The 24,252-nt window shown below is 45.8% G+C and overlaps 1 protein-coding gene and 1 non-coding gene across 3 annotated transcripts in view; one reads left to right on the top strand and one right to left on the bottom strand.

Annotated features, from left to right (window-relative positions):
- Positions 1-24,252, top strand: part of UFC1 (ubiquitin-fold modifier conjugating enzyme 1) — a 26,182-nt gene extending 1,930 nt beyond the window's left edge. Inside the window, exons 1-7 of one of the 2 annotated variants that reach the window (XM_063811910.1) lie at positions 18,920-19,009; positions 19,306-19,500; positions 22,345-22,412; positions 22,649-22,712; positions 23,012-23,088; positions 23,517-23,607; positions 23,808-24,252. In XM_063811910.1, the coding sequence (XP_063667980.1) occupies positions 19,378-19,500; positions 22,345-22,412; positions 22,649-22,712; positions 23,012-23,088; positions 23,517-23,607; positions 23,808-23,888 (504 nt within the window). In that variant the 5' untranslated portion in view covers positions 18,920-19,009; positions 19,306-19,377 and the 3' untranslated portion in view covers positions 23,889-24,252. Of the gene's footprint in view, positions 1-18,919; positions 19,010-19,305; positions 19,501-22,344; positions 22,413-22,648; positions 22,713-23,011; positions 23,089-23,516; positions 23,608-23,807 lie in introns of those variants that run through there. The other variant, XM_513937.6, reaches the window with a different exon arrangement.
- On the bottom strand, positions 6,583-6,711 carry LOC112207597 (small nucleolar RNA ACA64). The gene has a single exon (XR_002942028.1). It is a non-coding gene; the product is annotated as a small nucleolar RNA ACA64 (small nucleolar RNA).

Raw genomic sequence — 24,252 nt, 5'->3', positions numbered from 1 at the left:
CCTGTAATCCCAGCACTTTGGGAAGCCTAGGCAGGTGAATCACTTGAGACCAGGAGTTGGAGACCAGTGTGGCCAACATGGCAAGACCCCATCTTTACAAAAAATACAAAAATTAGCTGGGCATGGTGGTGTGCACCTGTGATCGCAGGTACTCCAGAGGCTGAAACACGAGAATCAATTGAACCCAGGAGGCGGAGGTTGCAGTGAGTCAAGATTGCACCACTGCACTCCCGGCAACAGAACAAGACTTTGGTTTTTTTGTAAATAAAACAAACAAATAAATAAAAAGGCCAGGTGTGGTAGCTCACACCTGTAATCCCAGCACTTTGGGGACCGAGGTGGGCCGATCACCTGAGGTCAGGCGTTCGAGACCAGCCTGGACAACATGGTGGAACTCCCGTCTCTACTAAAAATACACAAATTAGCCAGACATGGTGTCGGGCACCTGTAATCCCAGCTACTTGGGAGGCTGAGGTGGGAGAATCGCTTGAACCCAGGAGGCGGAGGTACAGTGAGCCGAAATTGCACAATTGCACTCCAGTGAGACTCTGTCCCCCCAAAAAAGATACTGCAACAAGGAGGTCATTTAGGAAATTTGGAGAAAGCTGTTTTGTAGTTATGGTGGATAGAAACCAGATTGAATTGAGAAGGCACAACGTATAAAGACAGTTTTTTCATGGTGTTGATGTAAAAAGGAGACTAGTGGTAGGGTGTTGCAGGAGGGAGAATTCCAAAGAAGGTGAAGAAGTTTTAGGTACCTGTGAAATAGCTAGATAGATATGTCCTAGTGGCATGTTTAATACACAGATCTAAAACTTAAGAGAAAAATATAAGTGGAGAAAAAAAGCAAGCACAGAATAAATATGACACATTTACACATGCATTAAAAAATTATGAAGAGTGGGCCTAGGAGGGATAAGACTTATACTTTTCATTTTACATCTATCTTTATTGCTTGAAATTATTTTATTATGCACATATTATTTTACAGAAAGCTACTTTTTTTTTTTTCTTTTTTGAGACAGTCTCGCTCTGTCACCCAGGCTGGAGTGCAGTGGCACATCTCAGCTCACTGCAACCTCTGATTCCCAGGTTCAAGCAATTCTCCTGCCTCAGGCTCTTGAGTAGCTGGGACTACAGGTACACGCCACCATGCCTGGCCAATTTTTTGTATTTTTAGTAGAGACGGGGTTTCGTTATGTTGGCCAGGCTGGTCTCACACTCTTGACCTCGTGATCCACTCGCCTCGGCCTCCTAAAGTGCTGGGATTACAGGCGTGAGCCATGGTGCCTGGCCAGAAAACTACTTTTTAGAAAGCCCTGTGATATATAGGCCAGAAATTCTGAAACATCAACATTTCAGTGGTAGTTGAAGCCATAGATTTGGATAAGCTCCCCAGAAAAGAGCAGAGGGCTAAGAAGAGTGCTCTCGGAAATTCCAACATTTAAGGCACAAGTAGAAAAAGAGCTCTTGGAGAATCTTTGAAAAGGAACAGCGAATGAAGAAGAAGAAAACCTGGGAGATAATTGTCACAGAATCAAAGGGAAGAGTATTTCAAGGGGGTGGATGTTGAAAGTGTCAGATGTCCCCACAGAGGCAGCTAATAGGAAAGGTGCTCTTATCTCTGAACCTAGGTTTCTTGGAAGCTTGGCACAAGAGTCAAATCCAGATCTTGAACCTTTCCCCAAGTATCACTGGGCAGTACAACCCCCAGGCTATTCTGCCCTTATGCATCATGGCTGCCAGTCCCAGTCTTTCAGTGAGTCTTCAAGTCAACACCAGCCAGTGCTGGCACCATCAATCTTACTACACTCAATAATGATACCCTGGCTGGGTGTGGTGGCTCACACCTGTAATCCCAATACTTAGGCCAGGAGTTCAAGATCAGCCTGGGCAACATAGTGAGAGACCCCATTTCTACAAATTTTTTTTTTTTAATTAGGTGGGTGTGCACTTGCCTGTAGTCCCAGCTATTTGGGAGGCTGAGGTGGGAGGATCACCTGAGACTGAGGAGTTTGAGGTTGCAGTGAGCCCTGATGGCACCATTGCACTCCAACCTGAGTGACATAGCGAGACCCTGTTTCAAAAAAAAAAAAGAAGAATGCTACCCTCTCCCAGTCCTTACTATGGCCCTGAAGCTGCCATCAACAAAAACCTGTTTTTCTAGAAATGGTGAAATTAAGGAATTGAAAGTGGGAGTATTCGTTGGAGTTGGAGGTCAGGAACTAACTATATTTTTCATGGGTTTTTCTAAAACCTCCCAGGATGATAGTAAGAGTTGGCACAAAAAGAGGTTAATAGGTGCTGAAGGCTGGGTTTGGAGGATCACTTGAGCCCAGGAGTTGGAGGCTGCAGTGAGCTATGATTATGCCACTGCACTACAAAAAGAAAAAGAAAAAAAAAAAAAGGTGTTAAAGGGCAGTAAAGCCAGATGGCATAAGCTTCAAAGGGAGAAGAATTTTTGCAAGAGGATGGAAGCACAGTGGTCTAAAAGTAGCAGTGGGTAGCAAAGAGAAAGCTGATACCTTGCCACCCCTTCCTACAGGAGCAAGAATAAACAGCCTGTAGAAGGTTGAAGGGAAAAGGTGTTCATTAATTGGGAAAAGTAAAAAATTTCTACCTCACCTCTGACCATTTTTTCCTCTATACCCACTGGAACACTTTTCTTTTGTAAACAATCTCCCTTATGTATTCATTGTCTTCGTAGATTGCTCCTTAGCTTTTCCTAGAGGAATAGCCATCAGGACAGAGGTAGCTGTGATGTGTGGAATGCAGATGTAATCCACATAAGCCCGCAAAAAAGGCAGACACAGGCACTACTTCTTAAAGGAGAATAATATTCTCCCTCCGTATCCATATTCTGAAGTGGTTTGACACTCAGTAGTCTTGGCACCATGATGGTAATTCCTTTCCATGAACCCACCTCTCCTCTCCAAACCTAACCCAATTCCATTCAGAGGATTAGAGAAAGCTGAGGATTGCCTTTTCTAGTCATAGTATGATGTCCAGTCTGCTTATTGCAACCAATGGGGAAGAGAACAGATCACTTTCTTCACTGAGAATGGAAAGCTTAGCCAGGCACGGTGGCTCATGCCTGTAATCCCAGCACTTTGGGAGGCTGAGGCAGGAGGATCACTTGAGGTCAGGAGTTCGAGACCAGCCTGGCCAACATGTTGAAACGCCATCTCTACTAAAAAATAAACAAATTAGCTGGGTGTGGTGGCATGCACTTGTAATCCCAGCTACTCGGGAGTCTGAGGCAGGAGAATTGCTTGAACCTGAGAGGTGGAGGTTGCAGTAAGCCAAGATCACGCCACTGTACTCCAGCCTGGGCAACAGAATTGAACTCTGTCTCAAAAAAAAAGAATGGAAAGGTGAAGGAAGGGCTGAGATTTGCCTTCATTAGGCCTTCCAAAGTAATCTGTCTTCCCCTGCAGGACTCACAGAACTCAGTTCTTTTCCCTGGGGCCAGACTTCAATGACCAAATTTTCCAAATTCCAAACATTGGGACAGTTGCCTGGCCAGCTGTTCCTAAACTAGTCAGTTTATTTGGAGGGATATTTTCTGCTTGGGGAGCCCTGGAAGTTCACTCTTTCAACATGAAGTCCTAAGATCGTAATGCCAACAAAGAGAGCTGTGCAGATTTCCTGAGCTAAGCCAAAGGGACCTCCTGTGTAGAGATGGGCACCCTCATGTCCATCACTGAGAAATATTTCAAACAGTTTAGAGTTTTTTGTTAGCTATAGCTAGACTGCTGTTCCTCCTTAGCTTAAACTATACATCATCTGTACAGTTAAAACAAAAACTTCATCTCTTGCCTTATGAACCACCCTCTCCTTGATTCAACTAAAAACTTGGGGGAACTTCCTCTGAGAAGATTGAGAACCCTGTGTAGAATTCTCTTGTGGAAGTCCTCTGCTTGTTATGTTTCTTCCTTTACATTAGTTCCTGTCTCTTCCTCAGCTGAGAAAACATCCCTCCAGCTTTCAAAGACTGGCCCCTTCAGCTCTATCCTGATGCCCATCCTTTTCTACTTATCAAAACACTACTCCCACAGTTACCTCTTCCTTCACTGGAATCTGTAACCTGGAACCCTTCAGCTATCCACAGGCTCACATTTCCACTGTGTCCTTAACTGTAGTTTTCAACTCCCTGTAATTCTCAGTAATTAGAAAGGCCTTTTTACTATCCTTAGATAAATCTCTTTGTAACTTCCATGTATTGGTTCTGTTTTTTCTCTCTGGGTCAACACATCATAGCCACATGTCCGTACTAAATATTTTTTTACAAGTCAGTGGTAGTACCAGTTTAGAGTAAAGCAGATCTGTTCTCTCTCTTGATCTGAATACTCTATTAAGGCTGCTTGTCCTAGTCCATGTTCCTTCCCAGGTCTGCCAGATTAATCTTTTCAAACCAGATATTCCCTTAAGAAGTCTATATCTTGCTAGCACTAGCCCCTTGTCACAAGTATCCTCTTGACTCTTCCAGGGCCACTCGGATCCCTGTGTCCCTACCAGGGCTTTACTCTTCTGCTTTACTCTGCAGGGACTTGCTGACCTGATGATCTGCTCTATTCTTGGTTTCCTATTAACTCTAAGCTGCCCCAGTTACTCATTTTCATCCAGGCATTATACTACTGGCTCCTCCTAATTTCAGTTCAGCTTGGAACTAGCTCTAAGTCCAAAACTAGAATTTATTGCAGTTCTGGCTTCTATGGCTCCCGAATAAAAGGGTAGGGACCTCGGCCACACATGGTGGCTCATGCCTGCAGTCCCAGGACTTTGAGAGGCTGAGGCGGGTGGATTGCTTGAGTCCAGGAGTTCAAGACCAGCCTGGGTAACATGGCCAAACCCTGTCTCTACAGAAAAAAATACAAAAATTAGGCATGGTGGCATGTGCTTGTAGTTCCAGCTACTCAGGAGGCTGAGGTGGAAGGATCACTTGAGCCTGGAAAGCCGAGGTTGCAGTGAGCCAAGATCGCACCACTGCACTCCAGCCTGGGTGACAGAGCCAGACCCTGCTGCCTCAAAAAAAAAAAGAAAAAGAAAAAAGGAGTAGGGACCACAATCAGTTGCCGAATCCTAGTGATCTGCTGTTCAAGTCGCCTCAACCTGTTCCCTTTTCTTCATTCCCCAGCTCTGACCCTCACTAATATGACAGGCAAGTTCCTTAACTTCTCTAAACTTGTGTTCTTATCTGTGAAAGGAATATAACATCCACCTTACAGATCATTGTTTTAATGATTATATTAAATGATGTATAGAAAGTGTTGCACAGGGCCTAGTGCTCGATAAATGTTACCTAATATTTATTATTGTATTATATATAACAAGTCTCACCAGGTTTCAGAAATTCAGCAGGCTCTTTATCAATGACTCTTTGCTGCCCCCATGGGGATGACTTTTTCCAAGTCATTGGTTATTCCAAAGACCGTAACATAAAACAACCCTGTCTCACCAATCCCACCAGTTAATTAGAGAATTAACCAATTTTTCTTTGGGTGGTTGTTCAATTAAGTAAAAATGCTCTTATATTCCAGACCATTCTTTTTCAAATAACATAACAGGCTGGGCGTGGTGGTTCATGCCTATAATTGCAGCACTTTGGGAGGCCAAGGCAGGTGGATCTCTTGAGGTCAGGAGTTCAAGACCAGCCTGACCAACATGGTGAAACCCCGTCTCTACTAAAAATACAAAAATTAGCCGGGTGTGGTGGCCCGTGCCTGTAATCCTAGCTACTCAGGAGGCTGAGGCAGGAGAATCATTTGAACCCGGGAGGCAGAGGTTGTAGTGAGCTGAGATTGTGCCACCGCACTACAGCCTGGGTGATAGAGCGAGACTCCGTCTCAAAAAAAAATTTTTTTTTACATAAATAAATAACAATAGGCCGGGCGCAGTGGCTAACGCCTGTAACCCCAGCACTTTGGGAGGCCGAGGCGGGCAAATCACGAGGTCAGGTGATCGAGACCATCCTGGCTAACAAGGTGAAACCCCATCTCTACTAAAAACACAAAAATTAGCGGGGCGTGGTGGTGGGCGCCTGTAGTCCCAGCTACTCAGGAGGCTGAGGCAGGAGAATGGCATGAACCCAGGAGGCAGAGCTTGCAGTGAGCCGAGATCGCGCAACTGCACTCCAGCCTGGGCAACAGAGCAAGACTCTGTCTCAAAAATAAATAAATTAAATAAATAAATAAACAATAATAAGGTTATCAAAAGGTTGAAAGTAAAATTATAGGAAAAGATAAGCTATGCAACATAAACCAAAAGAAGCTTATGTTAAAATCAGACACAGTTGACTTGAAGGCAAAAAGCATTACTAGAAATAAGGACATTTTATACCAATAAGTTTAATTCACCAGGAAGTTAAAAAATTTATTTATTTATTTATTTTAGACAAACAGCTTTATTTGAAAGACGGGGGACAGCCAAGTCCCCCTGACCCTGCGGTCCTGGCAACGTCGGTCTCAGGCGTAGGAGGACCAGTGTCCTGCGGAGAGAAAAATAGGGTTAGGGGTCTGCAGCCGGGGTCAGGAGTCAGGGGTCAGACCACGCGAGCAGCCGCACCCGGGGGGAGGCCGCGGCCCCTGTCGGGGCCTGGGTTTCACCGCCGCACATGGCGGCAGCACGCGGTGAGCTGAGGCCCCCGGAGGCTCTTGGGCGCCGAATTTCACCCGCGGCCACGGCCAAAACCGGGGGTGATTTTCAACCAACGCCGGAAAACATTTCTAAATTTGTATGCACTTAACAAAACCTCAAATAATATACAGCACCGAGCTACAAGGAAAAATAGACAAGTTCGCAATCATCGTAGGAGATTTAGCACACCTCTCTCAATTAATAGAGTATACTTCTTTCAGAACTGATAGAAAAAGTCAGGGCCAAGTGCAGTAGCTGATGCCTGTAATCCCAGCACTTTGGGAGGCTGAGATGGGAGGATTGCATGAGGCCGGAGTTCAAGACCAGCCTGGGCAGCATAGGGAAACCCTCATTTCTAAAAAAAAAAAAAAAAAAGATTAGGGGCGGGCGCGGTGGCTCACGCCTGTAATTCCCAACACTTTGGGAGGCCGGGGCGGGCCTGAGTTCAGGAATTCGAGACCAGCCTGGCCCAACATGGCGAAACCCCGTCTCTACTAAAAGTACAAAAATTAGCTGGGCGTGGTGGCGGGCACCTGTAATCCCAGCTACTCAGGAGGCTGAGGCAGGAGAATAGCTTAAACCCGGGAGGCGGAGGTTGCAGTGAGCCAAGATCGCGCCACTGCTCTCTAGCATGGGTGACAAGAGCAAGACTCCGTCTCAAAAAAATATATATATATATGCTGAGCATGGTGGTGCATGCCTATAGTCCCAGCTACCCAGGAGGCTGAGGTGGGACGATTACATGACCCCAGGAGGTTGAGGCTGCAGTGAGCTATGATGGCACCACTGTACTTCAACCTGAGAGACAAAATGAGACCAACTCTTTCTCTTAAAAAAAAAAAAAACAAAGACAGAGAAAGAATAAGAAAAAATCAGCAAGGATATAGAAAATTTAAATAACACGAGCAGCAAATTTGATTCAACAAGCGTATAGAGTCCACTATACCCAACGACTTCAAATTACAAAGCACATTTTCAAGCACATTTGAAACATTTAAGAAACTGACCAGATTGTTCTATAAAGCAAGTTTCAACAAATTTCAAAGGCTTCAAATGATGCAAAGTGTGTTTCTTGCCTACATTACAGTGAGGCTAGAATCAGTAACAAAAAGGTAACTGGGAAGTCCCTATGTTTACAAGTTAAATACAGCCGGGCACAATGACACATGCCTGCAGTCCCAGCTACTTGGAGGCCAGAGGATCCCTTGATTCCAGGAGTTTAAGGCTGTAGTGTGCTGAATACATTTTTAAATGACCCACAAAATAAATCACAATTGGAGTTAGAAAATATTTTGACCTGAGTGATAATTTAAAATGTCACAAAGCATTCCGGGCACCATGGCTCAAACCTTTAATCCCAGCACTTTGGGAGACTGAGGCAGGTGGATTGCTTGAGGTCAGGAGTTGGAGACTAGCCTGACCAAATGGTGAAACCCCATCTCTACTAAAAATACAAAAACTTAGCCGGGCGTGGTGGTGGGCACCTGTAGTCCCAGCTACTCAGGAGGCTGAGGCGAGATAGTCACTTGAACCTGGGAGGTGGAAGTTTCAGTGAGCCGAGATTGCGCCACTGCACTCCAGCCTGGGTGACAGAGCGAGATTCTGTCTTAAAAAAAAAAGAAAGAAAGAAAGAAAAAAGGGCCGGGCGCGGTGGCTCACGCCTGTTAATCCCAGCACTTTGGGAGGCCAAGGTGGGCAGATCACAAGGTAAGGAGTTTGAGACCAGCCTGACCAACATGGTGAAACCCTGTCTCTACTAAAAATACAAAAATTAGCCGGGTATGGTGGCGTGTGCCTGTAATCCCAGCTGCTCGGGAGGCTGGGGCAGGAGAATCGCTTGAACCCAGGAGGCAGAGGTTGCAGTGAGCGAAGGTCATGCCACTGCACTCCAGCTTGGGCGACAGAGTGAGACTCTGTCTCAAAAAAAAAAAAGAAAAAAGAAAAAAAAGAAAAGAAAAAAATGTGCTTAGAGGAAAATACATAGTCTTAAGAGCACATAAGAAAAAAGAGCCTGGATGTGGTGGCTTACACTTGTAATCTCAGTGCTTTGGAAGGCCAAGGAAGAAGGATTGCCTGAGGCCAGGAGTTTGAGACCAGCCTGGGCCACATAGGGAGACCCCTGTCTCTTTTAAAATAAGTAAGTTAATAAATAAATAAAAATTTTAGGATGAAAGAAAAGCTGAGAATTTGTGAGTTCTGCATCCATCTCAAGAACCTAGAACAGTGAATTACACTGAAAGGATTTAGAAGATTGGAAATGTGTACATAGAGATGTCTGGAAGAATATATACCTAAAATGATAGTGGCTTTTTAAAATCTCTTGGGGTGGTATTTTTGGGTTAATTTTATTTTTCTCTATTGTTCAAATAAGCTAAAACAAATAATAAAGCCATTGTAATTTTTGGGGGTAAAAACACTAACGGAAATTTTTTTTTTTTCTAGACTGAGTCTCGCTCTGTCACCCACACTGGAATACAGTGGCACAATCTCAGCTCACTGCAACCTCTGCCTCCCAGATTCAAACGATTCTCCTGCCTCAGCCTCCCGAGTAGCCGGGACTACTGGCACCTGCCACCACACCCGGCTAATTTTTGTATTTTCAGTAGAGACAGGGTTTTACCATGTTGGCCAGGCTGGTCTCGAACTCCAGACTTCAAGTGATCTGTCTGCCTTGGCCTCCCAATGTGCTGGGATTACAGGCATAAGCCACCGCGCTGGGCCTGAGGAAAATTTTTAAAAAATAATCGAGACTGCTGTTATGGTGACACCACCACGAGAAGCTACAAGCAAAATACTGATAACCTCATATGTGAAAATTTTTCACATTGTTTAAAATACTATGAACAAAAGAAAAGACAAATAACAAACTGGGAAAAATATTTACAACTCATCACAAATGGCTAATCCTTTTAATGTTAATATTTAAAAAAAATACAAATCAGGTCAGGCACAGTGGCTCATGCCTGTAATCCCAGTACTTTGGGAGGCTGAGGTGAGAGGATCACCTGAAGTCAGGAGTTCAAAACCAGCCTGGCCAACACGGAGAAACCTGTCTCCATTAAAAATACAAAAAGTAGCCGGACGTGGTGTGGGCACCTATAATCCCAACTACTCGGGAGGCTGAGGCAGGAGAATCGCTTGAACCCGGGAGGTGGAGGTTGCAGTGAGCTGAGATTGCACCACTGCACTCCAGCCTGGGCGACAGAGCAAGAATCTGTCTAAAAAAAAAAAAAAAAAAAAAGGCTGGGTGCAGTGGCTCACACCTGTAATCCCAGCACTTTGGGAGGCCCAGGCAGGTGGATCACGAGGTCAGGAGATGGAGACCATCCTGGCCAACATAGTGAAACCCTGTCTCTACTGAAAATACAAAAATTAGCTAGGCGTGGTGGCAGGCGCCTGTAGTCCCAGCTACTCAGGAGGCTGAGGCAGGAGAATCGCTTGAACCCGGGAGGCGGAGGTTGCAGTGAGCTGAGATTGTGCCACTGTACTCCAGCCTGGGCAACAGAGCGAGACTCCATCTCAAAAAAAAGAAAAAGAAAAAAAAGACGGGGCATGGTGGCTCATGCCTGTAGCACGCCCAAATCCCAGCACTTTGGAGGCCAAGGCGGGTGGATCACCTGAGGTCGGGAGTTCGAGACCAGCCTGACCAACATGGAGAAACCCTGTCACTGCTAAAAATACAAAATTAACTGGGCGTGGTGGTGCATGCCTGTAATCCCAGCTACTCAGTAGGCTGAGGCAGGAGAATCGCTTGAACCCGGGAGGCAGAGGTTGCGGTGAGCTGAGATCGCGCCATTGCACTCCAGCCTGGGCAACAAGAGTGAAACTCCATCTCAAAAAAAAAAAAAAAAAAAAGCAAATCAGTAAGAAAAATGAATAATAGGCCGGGCGCAGCGACTCACGCCTGTAATCCCAGCACTTTGGGAGGCCGAGGCGGGCGGATCACAAGGTCAGGAGATCAAGACTATTCTGGCTAACGCGGTGAAACCCCGTCTCTACTAAAAGTACAAAAAATTACCCAGGCGTGGTGGCGGGCGCCTATAGTCCCAGCTACTTGGGAGGCTGAGGCAGGAGAATGGTGTGAACCCAGGAGGCGGAGCTTGCAGTGAGCCGAGATCGCGCCACTGCACTCCAGCCTGGGCAACAGTGCAAGACTCCATCTCAAAAAAAAGAAAAGAAAAATGAATAATAATTTAAAAGGGGGAAAGGAGGTAAGACTTTACAGAACAGAGCTGGGTGTAGCATGCACCTGTATGTAGCTGCTTGAGAGGCTGGGTCCCTTTGAGCCAAGGAGTTCGAGACCAGCCTGGGCAACATAAGGAGATTCTATCTCTAAAATAAATGAATAATAATGAAATATTGTACAGAACAGGAAATACAAATGGAGACTAAACATCTGAAAAGATAGTAGGCCAGGTGCAGTGGCTCATGCCTGTAATCTCAGCACTTTGGGAGGCTGAGGTGGGCAGATTGCTTGAGCTCAGGAGTTCGAGACCAGCCTGGGCAACATGGCATGAAACTCCGTCTCTACAAAAATATACAAAAATTAGCTGAGCAGGGTGGCATGTGCCTGCTGTAGTCCCAGCTACTCAGGAGGCTGAGGTGAAAGGATCACTTGAGCCCAGGAGGCAGAGGTTTCAGTGAGCTGAGATTGCACCACTGCACTCCATCCTGGGTGACAAGAGTAAAACTCTGAAACATAGGTTTCACCGTATATTCTTTTGTCCTTTTTAAATTTGGGTCAGGTGCATGTATTATCTATTCAGAAGTAAATATTTTAAAACCAAATGTATGTAAAATTTTGTTCTCATTTTATCATATTTGTGCTTTCCCTGCTCTCTCCTTGCCTGCATGTTTAATGTATTCATCCTAAGAGTTCCAGTTCAAAGGCCATCAGCCATATCTGATTCTCTCAGGCATAGTTACTCAGACAGTACTTTGTATATCTCCAGAATAGGGATTTCTTTTTATTATTATTATTATTATTATACTTTAAGTTTTAGGGTACATGTGCACAATGTGCAGGTTAGTTACATATGTATACATGTGCCATGCTGATGTGCTGCACCCACTAACTCGTCATCTAGCATTAGGTATATCTCCCAATGCTATCCCTCCCCCCTCCCCCCAGGATTTCTTATTTTATGGTAATTGTCACCATATTAGTTTCTCCTACCCAAAGAGGAGGTAGAGATGAAGTCCCATTAATGGTTAAACGCAAAGTCTGTAGTTCCAAAATCCCTAAGGGTGATACCAATACCACAGAAGGTGCGGCGCATACCTCAGCCCATTCAAGGGAGGGGGGGTTTAGAGTCCCTGCAGTTCTACTGTGCTTAATGGAGAACCACCAGGCTCTCCTTGTGTTTTCAGAAACAGGTTCATTATTGATCACTGTCTGCCATTTAGGGCCATCAATAGCCCCCTGCTACTGCTCCTAATCGCTCAGATCCCTGCTGCTAATTTTATATTGGCCTAGCGATGGTAGAAAGGTATATCAATTGGTTAAGTGTGTGACTTCTAGAGCCAGGCTGTGCTTGGATTGAATTCCAGGTCTCTACCATTTAATTGCTGTGTGATAGGGCTTTCTTTCATTCAACTTGTACTTCAATTTCTTCACGTGTAAATGAGGATAATGAGAGAACCCACCCCAGGGTTATAACCAGAAATAAAGGAGCTGATGTTTGTAAAATGTTTAGGACAGTGCCAAACACATAATAAGCACCGTATAAATGTTAGCTTAATATTATAATTCTTTTTACCAAGTGATTCTAAGTGTGAACCCAGTTTCTCATAGCATAAGAGACCAAGCTACAATTTACCATAATTCTTTGTTGAAGTCTCCAGGATAATTAAAGGTAATAACAAAAGAGAATAACTTCCAAAACTTACTGTCCATCTACACTAATCTTCTATAACGTGGCTTCCTCCCTATAGCAGAGCTATCATTTCTTTCACCGTTCTGAGTTATTTTCCAGCATATTAGAGTCCAGACCAATGCCTTAAAGAACAGAGGAGCCGGGTACGGTGGCTCACACCTGTAATCCCAGCACTTTGGGAGGCCGAGGCGGGTGGATCACAAGGTCAGGAGATCGAGACCATCCTGGCTAACACAGTGAAACCCCGTCTCTACTAAAAATACAAAAAATTAGCTGGGCGTGGTGGCAGGTGCCTGTAGTCTCAGCTACTCAGGAGGCTGAGACAGGAGAATGGCGTGAACCCGGGAGGCAGAGTTTGCAGTGAGCCGAGATCATGCCACTGCACTCCAGCCTGGACAACAGAGCGAGACTCTGTCTCACGAAAAAATAAAAAAAAGAGAACAGAGGAAAAGCTTCCTCTTTTTTCCCTAATCCAAGATTTATTTCTCTAATCCAGTATTCACTTCTCTTTCTGTCCCAGGAGCTGCCTTTTCCCATGATGACAGACAGTGGGGCTTTCAACTACCTTCAGGGGTTCTCCGATGCACCCAACTGTCCTATTGCATTGCCTACATTTCCTAGAATTGAGCTATTTAATCAATCCTTTTCTATTCTTTTTTTTTTTTTTTTTTTTTTTTTGAGATAGAGTATTGCTCTGTTGCTGAGGCTGGAGTGCAGTAGTGCGATCTCACCTCACTAAAACCTCTGCCTCCTGGGTTCGAGCAATTCACCTGCCTCAGCCTCCAAGTAGCCGGGACTACAGGCACACACCACCACACCCTGCTAATTATTTGTATTTTGGTAGAGATGGGGTTTCACCATGTTGCCCAGGCTGATCTCAAACTCCTGAGCTCAGGCAATCCACCCACCTCGGTCTCCCAAAGTGCTAGGATCACAGGCGTGAGCCACCACTCCTGGCTGAATTCCTTTTTATAACTATTTAAGGATAATTTCCATGAGGACAGGGAGCCCACCTGCCTATGCACTACTGTATTTCCAATGCCTGGAACATATTAGGAACTCCATAAACATTTGCTCATGAATGAGTTCTTCCTCTGAAAAACAGTGAGGCTCAGGCCTACATACTCTTCCTTATTTTTTTTTTTTTTTTGAGACGGAGTCTCGCTCTGTCGCCCAGGCTGGAGTGCAGTGGCGCGATCTCAGCTCACTGCAGGCTCCGCCCCCCCGGGGTTCACGTCATTCTCCTGCCTCAGCCTCCGAGTAGCTGGGACTACACACTTTTTTTTTTTTTCAGAGATGGAGTCTCTCTCTGTCGCCCAGCCTGGAGTGCAGTGGCGCGATCTCGGCTCACTGCAAGCTCCGCCTCCCGGGTTCACACCATTCTCCTGCCTCAGCCTCCCAAGTAGCTGGGACTACAGGCGCCCGCCACCACGCCCGGCTAATTTTTTTGTATTTTTAGTAGAGACGGGGTTTCACCATGTTAGCCAGGATGGTCTCGATCACCTGACCTCGTGATCTGCCAGCCTCGGCCTCCCAAAGTGCTGGGATTACAGGCGTGAGCCACCACGCCCAGCCCCAGTCTTCTCAATTTTAGTTTCTTGTCTCATGTGAGCATTACTTAATAGTAAGTTAAATCCATAGTTTAAACATTTCTTTAAAAGAGGCATGTCCTACTGAGATGCAACTATGCCTATAATAGAGGCAGGCCTATGTTTATAACAGAGACAGTGCTTTGTATTATCATACATTATTATGTGCTATGCTTTACTAAATGGTTTAATAAGGTGATTTTCCGGCCCGGTGCGGTGGCTCAAGCCTGTAATCCCAGCACTTTGGGAGGCCAAGGCGGAAGGATCACTTGAGGTCAGGAGTTCGAGACCAGCCTGGACAATATGGTAAAACCCGTCTCTACTAAAAATACAAAAATTAACTGGGTGTGGTGGCAGGCGCCTGTAATCCCAGCTACTGGGGAGGCTGAGGCGGGAGAATTGCTTGAACGCAGGAGGCGGGGGTTGCAGTGAGCCGAGATTCAGCCATTGCACTCCAGGCTGGGCATCAAGAGTGAAACTCTGTCTCAAGGAAAAAAAAATAAAAATTAAAAATGGGGTGGTTTTCCAAAACTATGAAACAAAAACAACATGCAGCTTTATAAAGACAATTTTTCTGGTGCTTACTTTATGTATCAAGATACTCATTGATGTTAAAAATATTGATTGAACATTTAATCTGTGGCAGACGCTATATTAGGTTTTAGAAGCACAGCATTGAACAAGATAGATACACAATCGCTACCCTGATTGAGCTTCCAGGCTATCAAGACAATTATACAATTAATAAAGTGTGATAAGTAGTTACCATAGAAGTATTCTCAGGGATAGAGGTCTTCTGCCTGCACTTGAACAAGAGCAGCGCTATATTGATTATAATTTGGGACTCCAGGTAAGATTTTGTTTGTAAACCTGGCTTCACTACCATATAAAAGTTTGAATACTGCCATTTATTTATCTGAATTTCATCCTGACAGCCTATTATGTAAATGAATGGCCATTGCGTATATAGTTATAACTATATAAGCTTTTTTTTTTAAATTGAGACAGAGTCTCCCTCTGTCACCCAGGCCGGAATGCAGTGGTTCAATCACGGCTCATTGCAGCCTTGACCTCCCAGGCTCAAGTCATCCTCCCATCTCAACTTCCCAAGTAGATGGGGACACAGGTGCACGCCACCACATCCAGCTAATTTTTAAACTTTTTGTGGAGACGGGGTCTCTCTGTTTTGCCCAAGCTGGTCTCGAACTTGTGCGCTCAAGAAATCCTCCTCCCTTAGTCTCCCGAAGTGTTGGGATTATAGGTGTCAGCCACCATGCCCAGCCTTATAAGCCTTATCCTCATTTTATAGTTGAGAAAATACAGTTAACAGAGTTAAAGAACAGAGTTAAAGTAACCCTTTTTTTTTTTTTTTGAGATGGAGTCTCGCTCTGTCGCCCAGGCTGGAGTGCAGTGGCCTGATCTCGGCTCACTGCAAGCTCCGCCTCCTGGGTTCATGCCATTCTCCTGGCTCAGCCTCCCGGTAGCTGGGACTACAGGAGCCCGCCACCACACCCGGCTAATTTTTTGTATGTTTAGTAGGGACGGGGTTTCACCGTGTTAGCCAGGATGGTCTCGATCTCCTGACCTCGTGATCTGCCCCCCTCGGCCTCCCAAAGTGCTAGGATTACAGGCGTGAGCCACCGCACCCCGCCGCTAGTCTTACGACAATTAAATTGCAAAGCCTCATTCCAAATCTCTGCTCTCTATATCACACCACAGTGCCCACACCCAAAATGGAATAAATCTTATTTCCCCAGAAGAGAGATCTCTAGTTAAGAAGTACAAAGCTCTGCCTTAGCCTTATCCAATATCCAATTTTTTTTTTATGAAAGAGATATATAGCATGCTGATAAAAAACAAAAAACACCATCATCTCAATCAACATGGAAAAAGCATTTGAAAAACTCCTTTATAAGGCCGGGCACTTTGGCTCATGTCTGTAATCCTAGCACTTTGGGAGGCCGAGGCAGGCAGATCACCCGAGGTCAGGAGTTCAAGACCAGCCTGGCAGACAGGGTGAAACCCCGTCTCTACAAAAAATGCAAAAATTAGCTGAGCATGGTGGCCTGCGTCTGTGGTCCCAGTTACCGGGTGGCTGAGGCAGGAGAATCACTTGAACCCAGGAGGGGAGGCAGAGATTGAGTGAGCCGAGATCACACCACTGCCCTCCAGCCTGGGTGACAGAGGGAGACTCCGTCTCAAAACAAAAATCAAAAAACAACTCCCTTTTGAGAAAAACCGTCAACGCCAGAAGGGAACTTCCTCAACCTGACAAGGGCATCTGTGAAAAATCTGCAGCTTAACCTCATATTAAATGGAGAAAGACAGCCGGGCGCGTGGCTCACGCCTGTATTCCCAGCACTTTGGGAGTCCGAGGCGTGTGGATCACGAGGTCAGGAGTTCAAGACCAGCCTGGCCAACATGGTGAAAGCCCGTCTCTACTAAAAATACAAAAAATTAGCTGGGCGTGGTGGCGGGCGCCTGTAATCCCAGCTACTCCGGAGGCTGAGGCAGAGAATTGCTTAAAACCTGGAGGGGCGGAGCTTGCAGTGAGCCGAGATCGCGCCACTGCACTCCGGCCTGGGCGACAGAGGAAGACTCTGTCGCAAAAAAAAAAAAAAAGGAGAAAGACATTGATTTTCCCCCTAAAGGCAGAACGAGACAAGGACGTCTGCTGGTAACACTGTCTTTTTTTTATTTTGAGACGGAGTCTTGCTCTGTCGCCCAGGCTGGAGTGCAGTGGCGCGATCTCAGCTCACTGCAAGCCCCGCCTCCTGAGTTCACGCCATTCTCCTGCCTCAGCCTCCCGAGTAGCTGGGACTACAGGCACCCGCCACCATGCCCGACTAATTTTTTTGTATTTTTAGTAAGACGGGGTTTCACCATGTTAGCCAGGATGGTCTCGATTTCCTGACCTTGTGATCCGCCTGCCTCGGCCTCCCAAAGTGCTAGGATTACAGCCGTGAGCCACCGCGCCCCGCCAACACTCTTACTCAATATTGTACTGGAGGCTGAGCACGGTTGCTCACACCTGTAATCTTAGCACTTTGGGAGGCCGAGCGGGCTGGATCACCTGAGGTCAGGAGCTCGAAGCCAGCCTGGCCAACATGGTGAAACTCCATCTCTACTAAAAGTACAAAATTAGCCGGGCGTGGTGCTGCGTGCCTGTAATCCCAGCTACCCGGATGGCTGAGGTAGGAGAATCGCTTGAACCCAGGAGGTGGAGGTTGCAGTGAGCCAAAATCATGTCACTGCACTCTAGCCTGGGTGACAGAGTGAGACTCTGTCTCAAAAACAAAACAAAACAAACAAACAAAAAAACTTACTGCCACAGGCTGGAATGATTCACTGAATAAACAGTGAAATAAACATAAATAAAATAAATAAATATATTTTTAAAAATTTTGGTCTTACTTTGACCCCCCAGGCTGGAGTGAAGTGGTATAATCTTGGCTCATTTGCAATCTCGACCTCCGGGGTTCAAGAGATCCTCCTGCTTCAGCCCCCAAAATAGTTGGGACTACAGGTGCCCGCCACCACTCCGGCTAATTTTTGTATTTTTTGTACAGCTGGGGTTTCACCACGTTGCCTAAGCTATTTTCGAACTCCTGGGCTCAAGCCATCTGCCCACCCCGGCCTCTGAAAGTGCTGGGGTTATCTGCGTGAATCACCGCACCTGGCCAAACAAGATATTTAAATCTATAATTAACGTTTTTAGGTTTTATTTATTTTTTGAGACGGAATCTTGTTCTTGTTGCCCAGGCTGGAGTGCAATGGCAGGATCTCGGCTCATTGTAACCTCCGCCTCCCGGGTTCAAGCGATTCTCCTGCCTCAGCCTCCAAGTAGCCGGGACTACAAGCGTGCGCCACCATGCCTAGCTAATTTTGTATTGTTAGTAGAGACGGGTTTCACCAGTCAGGCTGGTCTGGAGCTCCTGACCTCAAGTGATCCACCTGCCTTGGCCTCCCAAGTTGCTGGGATTACAGGCTTGAGCCACCACGCCAGCCAAACAGGATATTTAAATTAAAGCCAAAATGGCCGGCGCGGTGGCTCACGCCTATAATCCCAGCACCTTGGGAGGCTGAGGCAGGTGGATCACCTGAGGTCAGGAGTTCAAGACCAACCTGGCCAACATGGCGAAACCCGGTCTCTACTAAAAATACAAAATCAGCCGGGCGTGGTAGCACATGCCTGTAATCCCAGCTACTCAGGACGCTGAGGCAGGAGAATCAATTGAACCCGGGAGGCGGAGGTTGCGGTGAGCCGAGATCATGCCATTGCACTCCAGCCTGGGCAACAAGAGTGAAACTCGGTCTCCAAAAAAAAAAAAAAAAAAAGCAAAAATTAATGTGTTTAGATTTTAAGACCAACTGGAGTTTATTTATTGTTTCCCCACAAGTAATCCCAGCACTTTGGGGAGGCTGGGGCAGGAGGATCGCTTGAGCCCGGGAGATGGAAGATGCAGTAAGCTATGATCGTACCACTGTACTCCAGCCTGGGCAACAGAGTGAGACACTGTCTAAAAAAAAAAAAAAAAAAAAAAAGTCTAGGACTCACCGAATGGCTAGACTAAGGCAGAAATCTTGCAGGGATTTGTCTTTTGATTCTGCATGGTTTCTAATCTTTATCAGGAGTTAAACATCCTTCTACAGGATAACTGCATCTAGAGGCAGGACTATATATAAGCAAAGGAAAAGTTCTTCGAAGAGGAAACACGAATCGCTCGTTTTAGGAAGTCAGTGCCTTGAAAAGCGCCTTGGGGTTGGGGGCTCGGGGCTGGGGGAGGGATAGCATTAGGAGAAATACCTAATGTAAATGACGAGTTGATGGGTGCAGCAAATCAACATGGCACAAGTATACCTATGTATCAAACTTGCACGTTGTGCACATGTACTCTAGAACTTAAGGTATAATAAAAATAAATAAATAAGTAAAAATGCCTTCAGCAGCCTGAAGTTCTAAGAGCTTTCCAAGTTTGGGAAGGTGTCCGGGTTTTCTGCGATTACTTCTCTGAGCATGAACGGAAGTCACCCTTTGTGCCTTATGCGGTGATTTTAATGATAGGTGTCATATATAGGACGGAGTAATCTGTTTACATTCTGTTCTTCTCGATGCACTCACAAGCGGGTAACTAGGTGACAAGAAAACAAAGATCTTATTCAAAAGAGGTCTTACAGCAACCCAACGTCTCATCTTCCCATAGTAAAGATGACGGCGCCTTGAGGTAAGCTACAGGCAACACCACTTCCGCGTTTCTCTTGCGCCCTGGTCCAAGATGGCGGATGAGGCCACGCGACGTGTTGTGTCTGAGATCCCGGTGCTGAAGACTAACGCCGGACCCCGAGATCGTGAGTTGTGGGTGCAGCGACTGAAGGAGGAATATCAGTCCCTTATCCGGGTTAGTTGTGTTTCTACAGTCTAACGCGTAGCATAAGGATTGGGAGAAATCAGGTGTCCTCAATAATAGGCTCCGTGTGGAAGCCGCTTCCGGTTTTTAAGTTTAACGCCCAAATTCATAGAAATGGGACTATTGTGGGGCTCGGGGACTAAGGAGGGATGGTGGGGAGAGGGCAAAAAAGACTCGGGTGAGGTGCACAGTGGGGCCAGACCTTGCGGCTAAAAGCAGCAGTTATTTTAGGGATACGCTTCCCCAGAAGGTGACGTGTCTCCCTGGCTACAGGTGTTTGTTCACCTGGATGTGAACAAAAATCTTCAGGGCGCCAACTCCCAGTCCGCATCTCTCTGCCCCCTTCTTCACTCTTCACTGTTTTGTTTGTTTGTTTGTTTGACGGAGTCTCGCTCTGTTGCTAGGCTGGAGTGCAGTGGCGCGATCTCGGCTCACTGCAACCTCCGACTCCCGGGTTCAAGCGAGTCTCCTGCCTCAGCCTCCTGAGTAGCTGGGACTACAGGCGCGCGCCACCACACCCAGCTAATTTTTGTATTTTCAGTAGAGACGGGGTTTCACCGTGTTGGCCAGGATGGTCTCGATCTCCTGACCTCGTGATCCTGATCCACCCGCCTCGGCCTCCCAAAGTGCTGAGATTACAGGCGTGAGCCACCGCGCCTGGCCTCACTCTTCACTCTTTCAAGCCACATTAGGGCTGAAAATTCAAGTAGGTGTTAACTACAGAGAGTTGGGGAGTTTAGCTCATAGTTAGAAACGGGCTGTCTTCTCAGCTATCTCTACTGTGGAAGGTGAGAAAAGTTTGTCTTCCTTGTAGTTTCTGCCTGCTTCAAAGACCAGCAGTTCTAGTTCTCCTACCTCATGTATTCATTCACTAAAAAAAAAAATTACTGTGCATATAGAACCTAGGGAGGAGATACCAAGCCGAATAAGGAGGAACTTACTGAGGTAGACAAAACCAGATCATTATAATACAGTGTTTAAGTGGAGAGAGACTGAGACAGATATGGACAGATATAAAGCGAGAAATGGCTAGGATGTTTTGAGAGCATAAGAGGAGACATCCAGTTTGCATTTGGTCACGGAAGGTTTCCTGGAAGAGGTAATGCTTGAGCTGAAACTTAAAGAGTAAACATAAGCTAGCCTGATAAAACATAAGAATAGAAGGACATTCAAGCCAAAAGGGACAGCATGAGCAAAGGCATAGAATCTAGAAACGGCACAGGCACCAGCATGATGTGTTTGAAGAAACAAAGTAGCTCAGAGTTGTTAGAGCATCAAATGTGAGGCAGGGAATGGTAGACAAAGCTAGGAGACATATTTGAGCACTTGAATTTTCTCTTGGAGGCTTTGGGATACCGTTAAAAGTTATTAAGCTGAGGAATTACATGGCCAGATTTGGGTTTAGATCAGTCACATTGGCAATAAGGGGAAAATACAATTGACAGGGACAAGACTGAAGGTAAGAGACAAGTTAGGCTGTCATTAATCTCAGCGAAACAAAAGGCAATCTAAACTAGGCAGTTGTGAGGATAGAGAGGAGAGGTAGATTTGTAGAATATTCAGAAGGTAAAATTAGCATAACATCATGGATTAGTGTAGTAAGGGATAGGGAGGGTCAAAGATGATTCCCAGGTTTTTGCCTTGGGTGAATGCTCATACTGCCACCTGAAATTGATAATTCAGGAGGATAATTCAGGAAGTGTATCCAAAGGAATATTATAAATTCCAGATGGAAATGCTGAGTTTGAAGTACCTGTGAAATGAAGGTCAAAACGTCAACATACAGTTGGATACTAAAGGCTGAAGTTCTGAGGAAAGATCTGGACCAAAGATGAAAATCTGGGAGTCATTAGCCTGTGGGTGTTAGTTGAAACCAGGACTATATGAGGCTAGAAGGGAGTTACCCAGGGAAGGAGTCTATCATTAAATGAGTTGTGGGCTGAGGGCAGACACTATCAGAGAAGTGAGAGAAGAATCCAGATGGTATCTTCAGGTCTTTCGTGCTTGCTAAATTGAGTGGAGCCCAAACATTCTATTCTCTGTTCTGGGCAGACCCCTACTTACCAGTATAGCCTTGTCTTCAGCTTTGCTAATGTTAGAAAAATTAGGTAAACATATTAAGAAAAAGTAGGCTGGGCGTGGTGGCTCACGCCTGTAATCCCAGCACTTTGGGAGGCCAAGGTGGGCGGATCACGAGGTCAGGAGATCGAGACCATCCTGGCTAATATGGTGAAACCCCATCTCTACTAAAAAAAAAAAAAATACAAAAAATTAGCCGGGTGTGGTGGCGGGCACCTGTAGTTCCAGCTACTTGAGAGGCTGAGGCAGGAGAATGGCGTGAACCCAGGCAATGGAGCTTGCAGTGAGCCGAGATTGCGCCACTGCACTCCAGTCTGGGTGACAGAGCAAGACTGTCTCAAAAAAAAAAAAAAAAAAAAAAGTAACCGGCTGGGTGCAGTGGCTCACGCCTGTAATCCTAGCACTTTGGGAGGCCAAGGCAGGTTGATCACCTGGGGTCAGGAGTTCGAGACCAGCCTGGCCAACATGGCAAAACCCCGTCTCTACTAAAAATACAAAAATTATCCGGGCATGGTGGTGCACGCCTGTAATCCCAGCTACTCAGGAGACTGAGGAAGGAGAATCGCTTGAACCTGGGAGGTGGAAGTTGCAGTGAACCCAGATCGTGCCACTGCACTCCAGCCTGTGCGACGGGAGTGAGATTCCATCTCAAAAAAAATAAAAAATAAAAAAATAACCACATACTTTTCTTTCGAGGAGAGGGGGACTGCCCTTGGCCCCAACTACTCTCTCAAAGACCTCATTCTCTGCTTTCAGTATGTGGAGAACAACAAGAATGCTGACAACGATTGGTTCCGACTGGAGTCCAACAAGGAAGGGACTCGGTAGGTAGACCCTCTTGGGAGGTGTGGGGTGGGAGTCTTATATGAGTTAGGCAATTTGCTATCCTAGTGCCCACTACCAAAGCTGCCCTGTCACATGTTAGCTGTCTCCACTCCCACAGCGCCAGAGTTCCCCAGTTCCCATCCTATGAGTCTCCCAGGCTGGTGGCCTAAGCCAAGATATCATTTGAGTACTGGAAGAATAGGCAAATTGGACTGAGGTTTGGTCTTCGTTACAGGTGGTTTGGAAAATGCTGGTATATCCATGACCTCCTGAAATATGAGTTTGACATCGAGTTTGACGTGAGTGTGATAGAGTGGGAAATATGAAGGTTAGTAGAAGGGGAGGGATTAGATGATGGGTAACAAGCTATCCTTTCTTGAAGGGACCAAAGAAAACTTTAAAAATGGGAGAGAAAAGCTGAGGTTTGAGGCAAGCATAAGTTATATTTACTCATCTCCACATCCAGAATCCTGGTATGGATGTGCTCCTTGGGGAGTTTTACTTAACATTTCAGTTTAACCAAGAAATATGTATGTCTGATTATATTAGTTCCTTTCTATCCTGATTCTGTTTTATTAAGGTTTTATAATTTCTCCAGATTCCTATCACATATCCTACTACTGCCCCAGAAATTGCAGTTCCTGAGCTGGATGGAAAGACAGCAAAGATGTACAGGTAGGACTGAATAGGAGATGGCAAAGAGTCAAAGAAGGCCTTAAGGAAGAACTTCGTGGCGGGAGGGAGAGCATCAGGAAGAATAGCTAATGGATGCTTGGCTTGATGTCTGGGTGATGGGATGATCTATGTGTAAATCACCATGGCACGTTTACCTATGTAACAAACCTATACATCCTGCATGTGTACCTCTGAACTTAAAAGATGTAAGGAAAAAAAAAAAAAAGGAATAACTTTGGAGGCAGAGATTTTCCCAGGGTCTGCTGGCCTAGTGGGGTGCCAGGCCCTCCTTTGCTGAGCCTAAGCAAAGTACTTAGCTGAACTTGTTCTCAATTCTGATCACTAGTAGTCTTCCTATGCCCCCAAGAGGCTGCTGTGCTTTATGGTAAACTTTGCATGTCAACACCTTCTTCATGTCCCTCTCATAGGGGTGGCAAAATATGCCTGACGGATCATTTCAAACCTTTGTGGGCCAGGAATGTGCCCAAGTTTGGACTAGCTCATCTCATGGCTCTGGGGGTAAGTTTTGTGTATTTGGCATAAAAGGAGAAAGAGGGACTTAGGCCCTGAGCAGTACAAGAAAAGCAGCTAAGAATAAAAGGAATAACAGTGATGTCCCTTAAGCATGTTCCCCCAGAATCTGTCTCCAGGAAGGAGCTTCTAATGGAACAAGAAGCATTGACTGGTAGTAATCTCACAGGATTTTCCTTGTATTGCAGCTGGGTCCATGGCTGGCAGTGGAAATCCCTGATCTGATTCAGAAGGGCGTCATCCAACACAAACAGAAATGCAACCAATGAAGAATCAAGCCACTGAGGCAGGGCAGAGGGACCTTTGATAGGCTACGATACTATTTTCCTGTGCATCACACTTAACTCATCTAACTGCTTCCCCGGACACCCTCCACCTCTAGTTGTTACTAAGTAGCTGCAGCAGGCATTGCTGGGGAAGAAACAAACACACACCAAACAGTACTGCTACTTAGTTTCTAAGGCTGCACAGGGAAGGGAAAGACTGGGCTTTGGACAATCTAGAGGTAATTTATATCCGCCCCCAGGTGGAGCAACATGCGATTCTGGAGGCACGGGGGTAACTGAAAGTGAGTACATATAGTCTTTCTGGTTTCTGGAGATAACCCATCAATAAAAGCTGCTTCCTCTGGTA

This window comes from Pan troglodytes, chromosome 1 (genome assembly GCF_028858775.2).
Source record: "Pan troglodytes isolate AG18354 chromosome 1, NHGRI_mPanTro3-v2.0_pri, whole genome shotgun sequence".
Classification (NCBI taxonomy): Eukaryota; Metazoa; Chordata; class Mammalia; order Primates; family Hominidae; genus Pan; species Pan troglodytes.
Note: the sequence above shows the minus strand (reverse complement) of the source record. Positions and strands in the feature narration are given on the sequence as shown.